The 10,921-nt window shown below is 39.9% G+C and overlaps 1 protein-coding gene across 1 annotated transcript; it reads right to left on the reverse strand.

The window, feature by feature from the left end:
• Positions 1-703: 703 nt before the first annotated feature.
• On the reverse strand, positions 704-1,845 carry LOC133214566 (PHD finger protein 7-like; the record flags this gene model as incomplete). Its single annotated transcript, XM_061357527.1, has 5 exons — positions 704-857; positions 1,010-1,123; positions 1,269-1,375; positions 1,459-1,618; positions 1,700-1,845. Coding segments are annotated over 5 exons (681 nt in total), but the record flags the coding sequence as incomplete, so codon positions are not given.
• Between the last annotated feature and the right edge of the window lie 9,076 nt (positions 1,846-10,921).

Here is a 10,921-nt window from a genome sequence, read left to right on the forward strand (position 1 = left end):
GAGATGAAGGGCCACCTTTATTGTGCCGATGGAGGGGGATCAGAGCTGTCGCTCGGAGATGAAGCATGGTTGGTCCCATGGAGGTACCCGGCCCACGTGTTGGGAGTTTGGGCCCGATGTTGCAAGCGGGAGCGGTCTCGCACCCGCACAGGCCCCGTGCATCTTGAGGTGCTGCCTCTTTGGTGTGCTCTGGAGCCATGGGATGATGGCGATGGCTGCTGCTCAGCAGTGCTGGGGCTGCGGGTCTCACATGCTGGGGGTCATCGGGACAGCCCCGGCACTGCCTGGCTGTGGGTGCTGCTCGCTGCTTGTCTTCTCTCTCGCTTTCTTGTTGGTCGTGTATAGGGAGCCCAGGTCTGACGGTCACACCGGGTTTGGTTCCGTCATTGCTGAGGCCCAGGGGGGCTGGAGCGGCTGCTGTGCTCAGGCGCTGGCAAGCCACGGAATGGCCCCAATTCCAACTGTCTGCTAGTGCTTGGGCTGATGGTCTCCTGTGCTGGAGGTCCCAGAGTCTGCCCCGATGCTGCTGGGGTGCTGCTGCTGGGACCAGCAAGCTCTGAGCTGACTCTGGAGGCTGCAAGGGGAAGAAGGAAGGTCAAGGGTAGGGCTCCCAGGCCTGGGGCAGGATAGGCCAGAGCCGTGTGCCAGCCCTTCCTGGAGCCAAGCCCACAACAGCCACCCATTTCCAGGCCTTGCAGGGCCCCTATCCCCGGCACATCCAGGTGCTTTGACACTTACAGGTGCCCACGCCAGCACAGCTGTCACACTCCCATCTCTCGCTGCTGTTCTCCAAGTTGGCGCAGCGTCTGTGCGTGCCCTCAGCAGCGCAGGAGTGGCACAGGAGCAGCTGCCAGGGCCTGGGGAAAGAAACTCGGTCATGGTTCTGAGGATGAAGCGCCCAGAGCATGGGATCGTCCAGTAGTGCTCTTATTCTCAGCCCTTCTGCTTCCAGCCCTTCCTGAGACAGAGATCCCATCCCGAGCCTCAGGGTGCAGCTTTGGCAACTTACCCCTCTGGCTCTGCCTCCTCCCTGCCTCCTGGACAAAGGCACTCCCCGGCATTGCAGCTGCTGTGCCTCTGGTGCAGTGGCGCGTATGCACTGTTGTGCTCCCATGACGCTTCTCTGATGGAGAAAAGAAAATTAATGAGCCCCTGCTGCCCCGGCAGACAACAGATGCTGGGCAGATACAGGGCAGATGCACCAGATGCAGCAGATTCAGATGCAGCAGGTGCAGGCGTGGCACAGTGCCGGGCAGGATGACACCAACCTGACGGGGATTTGGATCCCCATGAAGAGCATTTCCATGAGAAATATATTCCTGTTTCTACAGAGAGGGCACCCTAAGCAAGAAAGGCCGGCACTAAGAGCCTGTCTCTGCAGGAGAAACACAAGGAGCATGAGTGAGGCTCTGGTGCTGCTGAAAGGCTGCGTGCCTGGGGCGAGGGAACGTCTCCTACCTGGATGCAGGCCCTGTGGAACCAGGCATGTTTGCACACTGGGCACACCATGGTCCTGTAGGTTGTTCTGCCAACAACAGGGTTCAGGCAGGTGAGGCAGGTGGTGTTCTCTGGAGCCACCTCCTTCTGCTGCTGTGGGCGGTGCTCGCAGCAATAGCAGCTAGGGGAAGAAGGAAAAAGATGGGCGAGTTGAGTGGCACTGGGTTCTTCCCTGGTGACAGCGAGGAGAGGGAGGAGATACCTGTGCGGTGGGATGTAATGGGTGATGCATTCACCCTCCATGGCACAGGGGAGATGGAAGCTGAGGTCGCAGACCATCTCCTGGCAGGTGATGGTGGCCCCGCTCTCACGACACACAAAGCACTCCTGGAAAGAGCACAGCAGCCCCCATCAGCGGCAGCCTCAGGGCCTCCACAGCTAGACCCACACCTCAGGGGCAGGGCATGGGATGTGGCCACTGCTGCTTTAAAATACTAAACCTGCATGGTTCCTCAGTTATTTTGATACCAAAATGGAAGTGCAGCATCATGCTGGAACTGCAAAGTAAAGATGATGTAACAATGAGCATCAGCTGCATCATTAGAGAAGTAAAACTCCACAGATCACAGGGCAAATGTCACTTCTTTCACTCTAGGCTGGGTTTCCCCATGCCTTTTGTTTTGCTTTTATTTGGTTTTAGATTTTGGCTTTGCCAGTTGCAAGTTTTTCCCAACACCTGCTCCCCAAGGGATTTGTCTTACCTTCATTTCCAGCAGGTGTCACATCGAAGGATGTGAAATACCTTTGCTACCAAGCTCAGGCTGGAGTCGCTGCTCTGGAGATTGCCCAGGAAAGCCCTTGCTCCCCCTTCTCCCTGCCAGGGCAAAAGTCAGTGCCAGCACCTTGAGCAACCCATGTCTGTAGTTTTCTACTTGGCACCATCTCTTTCAATAGCCAAGAGATTAAAAGCTTCCTTGCCAGCTGCCCACAGCGCCAGGCTATCAAGCAGCTGGTCTAACATTTTATGAGCTGCTTCCTGTCCTCTAATCACAAGATTATTTATTGATTAATAGTTGCATACTTCTGTAAAAGAGCAAAAATGTCTCTCTGAAAAAGTCTAAATATATAAAAACACTTCATAAAAATATTTATTAAAAAAGTCAAAATGCCCAAGGAGCCTGTAAATATTGCCTGTAAAATCTCTGTTAACTGGAATAATTTGAAATATAGTCACTCAGGCTTTTTTTCTGCCCTGTCCAGTAAGATTTTAAGATAAGAAAAAGGAATGCCACTTGTCTTGTACTTTAGCCCTCATCCTACCCAGTTTTCTTTGTTTGTTTCCAATATGACAGCTTGATTTCCCAGTGTTGGCAATTCTCCTTGTAGTCATCATTTGTCTTTTCTTTTAACAGAGTTCAGCATGGCCTGATTCTTAGCCTTTCTTATGGAGTGAGCTTGAGGTCTGATTGGCAGCAAGAGCAACACCAAGATGCTTAGAATGTGCACGTGAAAATACACAGACATGGAAACAAAAGCAGAAACAGAATATTAATTTTTTTGCAGGTCAGAACATGAACTGTGAAACCTCAGTAAGCCCATGCAGAATTTAGTGATAAGAGATGTTTGCAGAAAGTATGAACCTGACATAGAAAGCACAAAAATACACACTTGAATTTCACACAGCCTATGCATGCAGTATCTGCTGGTATCAATGAAAATGTTGCCAGGGATGTTAATGAGGTAAAGAATCAATCAGCAAACTGCAGAATCAAAAGCCTGACAGCTCAGATAAAGCCATGTAATTCAACCCCAGAATTATTCAGCCCATCTTTCTTTAAATGTTAAAGTATACAAGGCTACATTCTGAAGAAACAGCCTTCACACTTAGGACATAAAACTTCTACAAAAAAAAAAAAAAAGTGTCAGAAAGAAAAAACTTAATACCAGTTGTTGAGATTTGCAATAAAACACTCAACTTTTAACTGGGGAATGTCAGGTAATGATGTTCACAGAAGGGCTGTGTTTCTGAAGGCAACTTCAGAAACAGATTTTTACTCAGAGATATCTTTATTTGGCACCTTATTAAACATCAGGGTTTTTTCAGGGTTTTTTTTTTTCAAATACTTTGGTATACATGAGATGGAATAGAAATAAAAAAATAAATATTTCTGTGAAAAACAGAAACAAACCTTCCTTAACTTCTTAAAGTAAATTTCAAAAAACACAGGAAAGTAGACAGAAAAAACATTTTTTTATTACAAACCTGAATGATATCAAGATTCTGAGGTCTCAATTTCTGTAAGAAAATCTGTGGCCTTAGGTCTGTGGTTCATAAAAAAACTAGAGACCTAATATCTAGTTTCAAAACTATCTAGTTTCAAAAAGTAGATATGTCTGTCAGAAAGTGCGTGTGCGTGCGTGTGCATGCATGCGTGCGCGTGTGTGTGTGTATGTGTGTGTGTGTGTGTGTGTGTGTAAAAGTGCTCTTAGAACTCTCAGAAGTTTCTGGCCAGGAATTCTTTAGAAAAAGTTCAAAGTTAATGAGACAAGATAGCAGTAATGCAGTGAGGTCGGACAGCTGTCTCTCGGAAAGGACAGCACTGCGTTTTAAAAAGCAAAAAAAGAGTTAATACATTAAAAACCATTTAACTGGTTATTTAGAAGTTTCAAATAGAAAAAGCTGTGTCTGCACCTAACCTATAACTGGAATGATAAGAGAGCAACTCTACAGAAACCTAGAGACTTTGGCAATATACTGAAGCATGTCTGTATAGCACCAGAAGCTGCCAGCTCTTTACCAAGTCTTTCAAAGAAAGAAACAGTGAAAAAGTGGTAGAACTGTGTTTCCATGATTAATGGAACTCATTTCCATATAAAGACATGCTAAAATATGTTGATATTTTCCATGTGATTACCAATATTATGGTCTGTAATACAGAATTTGGAGCATAAGGAAAAGTTGATACCAAATTATGAAACATATGTAAAGCAAAATAGAAAACAAAAACATATGAAAACAGATACACAACCCTTTCCTCAGAAGATAAGCAACAAAACCCAAATAGACCATAGCAACATTCAAGAATAAGATAATGGAACACTTTCCAGGTGCTGCACCCTATGAAAGCTACTATCAATACTAAATGCTAACATTTCCTGGCAAGAATAGCTTGCCAGTTTCTAAGTATACTAATGTGAAATGTGGATAAATGAAAATATATAGAACTGTGTTAAGAAAGCTAAGCAAACATTGGTTCCCCAAGAACACCCCCAGAAAAAGAAGCAATAAATCTGTTTTAAACAAAGAGAAAAAAAAAAGTAAAAAGCTGTATGACAAAAGGCAAGAGGGAATATGTGAGTAATAGCATCAAAGAGACAGAAACAGCTGCTGTGAGAACTGATAGAGAAACACTTTATCAGCTCAACAAGATTCTGTGTGGCAAATTTACATTAGTTAAGGGATGCATTAGTAAAAACCAGAGAAGACCACAAAGACAGTTTACTATGTCATCCAAGTACCTAATTTTCTAAGCTTCTTCTTCCTTTTTATGTGAAGCCCAAGTTTCTTTTCACTTTCAAAGCTGTGTTCACAGCCTAAATTCCTCTTGTTTCTGGCTTTTCATCTATAAACAAGACTCTTCTCTGATATTTCCATGGTCCATCTCTTCTGCCTACACATGAGACAACTGACAAAAAAAATGAAAAAAAATCAACCCAACTTTGTGCTCAGACCCATCCTTTGCCCAAATAAAGAAGAGCTCTGTGTAAGAGCTGTGAAAAACAAAAATAATAAAAAAAATATTCTCTTCCTTTCTTATTGCCCAGGATGGGATCAAACTGAATCAATAATATTCTTTAGACACAAAGCTATTTTTTCTTAAAGACATTTGATGATGTGGTCTTAACAACATCTAAATGTAATCAGTTCAATGTTTCATTTAATTTACTAATTTGTGGCACAGGTAGAGAATGCACCATTCATACACTCTTACGTGCTTGAAGATTTTTGTTACTAACTCTTCTTGAAACCAGTGAAAATATGTTTCCAATCTTTCAACAACTTCCATGTTTGCCAGGCTTCTCCATTTCTGCAGTCTGCACCTATATTAGCTCAAGTTGCTGTGTATCTCTTGCAACGCAGTGCTGGGAAGTGGGCATGATAACAATGTTGCACAAAGTGTTCTTTTCCTGTACATTTCTTGTTATGCAGGGGTTTCCCTTTTTGTACATTCCAGTGTGCGGTTTATCTGCTTCACAACAAGAGGGACTTTGTTGATTCTTCTTCAGTTCATAATCTAGTTCACAACTCAACAAACAGAAGAACTTCTTCCTTCGTTTTATAGTTGGCTACTCCTCTCAAACCATTCTCTTGGAATTTTGTAATTTTTTTTCCAACCATTTCAGTATATATAGATTGAATTCTAATTCCACCCTTTGTTGCTCATACATTCCCTCATGGTTGCTTATCTGCAAGGGCAATAAACCTAGCCTCTATTTCATCATTTAATTCTTCATTGAAAATAGTGAATAAAACTGGACTCAGAACTGACCTTTGTAGCACCCCTATGCCTTATCACATTGGAATTAATTTTTTACCCCTTCTGTTTCTTTCCTGTTGATTTGGTTAGTGAACTACAATATAGAGATCATATGGATTATCAACAATAAACTAATGTATTTATATAGATTTTTTTCTAACGATAGAGGTCCAAATAAGAGCTCAGAGAAATAAAGGTAAAAAACCCTATACAACAGTATGCTTAATAAGATAGAAGGCTGATAATAAAGGAGAAATCTAACAAAATTTCACCATTCTAAATTCAAATATTAAATTAGAAAAAAAATAAACATATGACCAAACATATTTATGGAGTGAATTCTCACACTAATAACACATATGCCAGTATGAATGTGCAGAAAGAAGTGCAAAAGTTGGAAAGGATATATTAATCAGCTTAAGTAAAATCTATGTTTCAAAATAAGAATTTCAAGCTCTTCACCTTTTTTCCTCAAATATTAATTCCACCTTATTGTATATTTCTGAAATCTGCAAGTTTACTGAAGATAAGTAGACAGATGTCTAAATGACTGTGAAAATAGATACTCCCTGGAAAAGAAATATTAAAGAAAATGAATAAATAACAGCTGCTGAGATATGTCAAAGGGTTTTGCAATTCTGAACTGTTATCCAGAATAAGAGATGCAAATATTTAGATTATGTATTAAGAACAAATTTATGGAGTCTGTAATAACAAGTGTAACTTTGGGCAGTAAATTTGGAACTTTTGACGGAAGAAGCAAAACTGCCATTTTAAAATCATCTTTATTGTAATTCATTTGTGTGTGTCATAATAGTGTACAGATATGTTATCTATACATCAATACAACATACACAGAGGAATTTTGTTGGGAGCAAAGGAAATTTTGAAAAGGATGAAAAAAAAAAAAACAACCAACCAAGCCTGAAATCTTTACTTCCCAGCAGGATGTTGCTAAGGGGCTGCCTTTGCTCTTCCCATGAGCTTTCAGCTCAAGAAGACAGTACACTTTTTAGCTACTTGTGTCTCATGAGGAAAGAAGGTGTGAAATTCCTTGCTATGAACACATGCCATCAGAGAAAAACAGAACCTGAGACTAACTGAAAGATAAGAACTGTTTGACCTTCTCTTTCAATATTGTATAGCATTTAGTTCTGGTTCATCCTCAGTGTGTTTAGGTGCTTGAAATGCAGCCCTCATGTTGTGTTAGAAGGTTGAACTGAACTAACTGTGACTGCTCTTCCCATTCTGTTGTGGAGTTTTGCTGAAATGGAGTCTGCATTTTTGCTGAACACCTGCTGCCGTGGTTTATCTATGCTTTGCCCAATAAGATCTATTTATCATAGCATTGTGTTTCTTCAAGGTTTCTTATCAACAATAGGTTTTCGCTCACTGGCCTCAGAAATGTTTTGTCATACAACCTTAGCACCTGGTCAGATTACTTCAGGCAAGCTTTGCTTTTTGTAACCGTGTCTGGGTTGCATTGCATATAGCTTCACCATCCAGCTGGTGTTAAATTAGGCATTGATGTAATAACTGTAAATATAGTATTTATGACTGGCAGTTCATTCCTATACCACAGCATTTTGAAGAGATTCAAATTTAGTAAAAAAGTATTTCTCTTCATAGAAGTTCTCACCATTATTCCTGATATCCAATTTCTTAGTTAGAAGTCTCTGGGTCCAAAGACCCTGTATTGATGTTTGTTTTCGTTTGTGACCTTCAAAGTAGGATTTGATTCTATTCTCCATATCATTTATAAAACTGCCTATGAAGTAGGTGCACCTCATTTTTCCTTTCCCATGGTTTCCAGATGGTGCATACTATGTATGGAAATTGGCAAGCATTCTTTTTTTTTTATTTCCTAAATCTGTTATCTGTTATGTCTTGTGGTCTGGACTTTCTTAATTTAATAATGTGTGCTTTCTCTGGACACTACTTTGACCACTTCTCTGCACATTTCAGCCATGTTTGCTGTTTTATGTATTTCTGTGGAGCTAGACCTGTCTTTGCAACAATCCTTCTTGAAGGCTTGAATCACATGTTCCACAAATGAGCCTGGCTCTAGTTAGCAAGTCTTTTATGATTCCAGTGCTGTGTGTGGATGCCAGGATTCTCAGCTGTGTAATATTAGTATTGGTTTTGGATGTAAAAATGTGTTATTATATTACAGTTTCATTCAATTGTAGATCACAATCCTCAGGCACCTTCATCTGCTGTTTGATTTTATCATGAAGTATTCTTAGCTACAGTATTTCACTCAGCTACTCATTCTTTCCCTTCTCAATAAGCTGTTTAAGGAATTTCTTTATTTGTTTTCTTGTTTTTTCTTTATTTGTTAGTGGTCACCTTTCCATACAGGATCAGTTTCTGCTTTGCACTGCCAGGTTTTTATTGAGAAGCATGCAAGTCATGGTTTGTGTTCGTGCTGACTGTTTTGTTTTCAGTCGTGCTTTGCATGTGACTTTGGCTCTTCCAGCCATAAAACAAACATCCATGACTCCCCAGACCTATCCTGTTGTTTCAGGTGTATTATGGTTTCTCTATTTCCATTTGCATGTAGAGAACCTCCTACCGAGATATTGGACATTCAGAAATCCTGCACTTATGGCTGTCTGGTAAAAGCCACAGTCTATGTATGCTGTCTTGCATGTCTACGCACAGTAAATTCAATATTATTTTGGGATAAACAGAAGTACCATGCTGTGTGGATTTTCTGTGTGCTTTCTGACACCTCCGAAGTAGCAGATGTACTTCTCCTGCTCACCTTCTTTCAAGAGCTGTGAAAATTTTCTTCTCAATTCTTCTATACATACAGAACAAATCCTATGTAAAATGGAAGTGTTGGTACTGAATACACAATTACTTGTGTCCTGTAAAAAAAAAGTGTCCATTATTAAGACAAGTATTTACAAAGGTATCGCACTAAAACTGAATTCAAAGCACTTTGTTTTGCAGCCTTCTCCAAAGTCCTTCCTAGTGCGGACTGGGTTTTCTGAAAGGTTTGATTTATATTGTTACTTGGAAGTCAGGAGAAGCTGCTAGTTTTACTTGAGCATGTTTAAACTAGTTGTATGTCAAGCAGCTGTACTGTATAAGGATTGATTTATTAAAATTCTTTTTAATCAGCAAACTGCACTTGGATATACATGTGTGCTAATGGTTCAGAAAGCTTTTTGGTAATCTTAAATCTCATCAAAATCAGAGCAAATGAAAGTAAAAGTAAAAACTTTCAGTTGGCTGAGATCTATAAAAGAAATTACTTTCAAGGAAGTGTCAGTCAGCTAAAACTCACTGACTCTTTAGGCACATCATCTCATTAAGTCTATATGTAAGACGATGTTAGCTTTGAAGTGGCCCTTAGGTGTTGCTGGTGCCTCTGGCTGTTTTCTGCCAGGTTTGTCATTTCACAGCATCAGAACTCTAATACCAGTTAATCAATGAAAGTAAAGATGTCCTAGGAACAAATGCCTAGATACGAAAACAATCTCTTATTTTGGCTTGTTGTTACAAACTGTTGCATCCTACAACATAGCAAATCAGTCCCCCACTCTGTGCTAGAAGGTCTGTTAAAATAAATTTCCCTAAGATGTGAACGTTACTCCAAGCAGAACACACAGATAATATACATGAAATTACTGACTTGAAGATAAGGAGCTCACTGGGAGGAAATACATGTCTCACCTTAGCCTGATTTCAAAATATCACCTCAGTCATTCAGGATTAGATTTGAAGAGGAATTGAGCTCCAAATCTGGGTCCTGCTTAAATGATTAGGTGAGAGGTAGGTATAAAATAGTGTTGTTCAAAGTCACTAGACTCAGTAGTTTTATTTTTTTCTTAAAACATCTGCAGCGAACACTGAGCTTCACTTTAATATAAAGCATACATTTTCTCCAGACAGAATAATACCAAAAGACAAAAAAGAAACAAAACAACAACAACAAAAAAGAAAATAAATACTTTCCTTGGAACAGGTGTTGTAAATTTTTGTTTGTTGTACATGAAGGAATTAATTGAAATACAAACAAAATTATGAGCAGTGAAATCATGCCAGGCTTGTTTTGTTCTTTTTTTTGTTGTTTTTTTTTTTTTGACATATGGTTATTTTCTGCATATGTTATGAAAGGATGTCACTACTTGATTTCAGATAAGAATTTGGACTCAGTCTATGGGTTGCTTATCTTTAAGTACAGTTGTGCCAGCAATGGGAACTCTGAGGAAAATATCAAGAAGAGAAAGATAGATTTGTTTTCTTCTTGGTAGGGTTACATTTTATTGCAATGAGAGATTACAGTTATATAAAACCTTTCGTTTCTAAGAAACCTTTTGTGCTTGATAAACTGCATGCACATATGAATCATTTCACAGAACTATAACTATTTTCACCCAACACTGAAATGAAATCAACATGGCAGGTGCTTCAACAATAATTTTGGAAAGGAAAAAGAAAAGAGTGCTAAAATAAAGCCTTACAAAGAAAGAGTGTGATCAGCCATTCAAATTAGAACATAGAGATGGTTGACCTGTTTTTGGTTAAATCTTCCCTTGTGAAGAAAGTCACACACAAAGAAATCAAATAATTTTGCTGAAAAGCATTCAATCTATATATTTTAGGTCTCCTATCTTATCAGTCAGGCTGGTTCTTCTGGCACCTATGACTAAAAGAGGTAACACATATAAAGAGATAAAATTTATAAGCAAATGATAAAAGCAAATGATTGTGAAGCACCCTGTCAGCTATTTGAAATGAGAAACTTGCCAAGAGCATTTCAAGAAGAAATACATCTCCTAAGGATTTCTGCATATAGTTCTCATGGTCAAATACTATGGCATAAATTCTTGACAGTTTGATCAAAATAGATTGTACTTGGCATTTTCCATATCTGAAGCAAAAGAAATACGATAAACATGCCCTTTGGTTTATACAGTTTTTCATCATGGTAT

This window comes from Neopsephotus bourkii, unplaced genomic scaffold, assembly GCF_033783945.1.
Source record: "Neopsephotus bourkii isolate Nb327-2 ecotype Australia unplaced genomic scaffold, CSIRO-AGI_Nbou_v1 NB_906, whole genome shotgun sequence".
NCBI lineage: Eukaryota > Metazoa > Chordata > Aves > Psittaciformes > Psittacidae > Neopsephotus > Neopsephotus bourkii.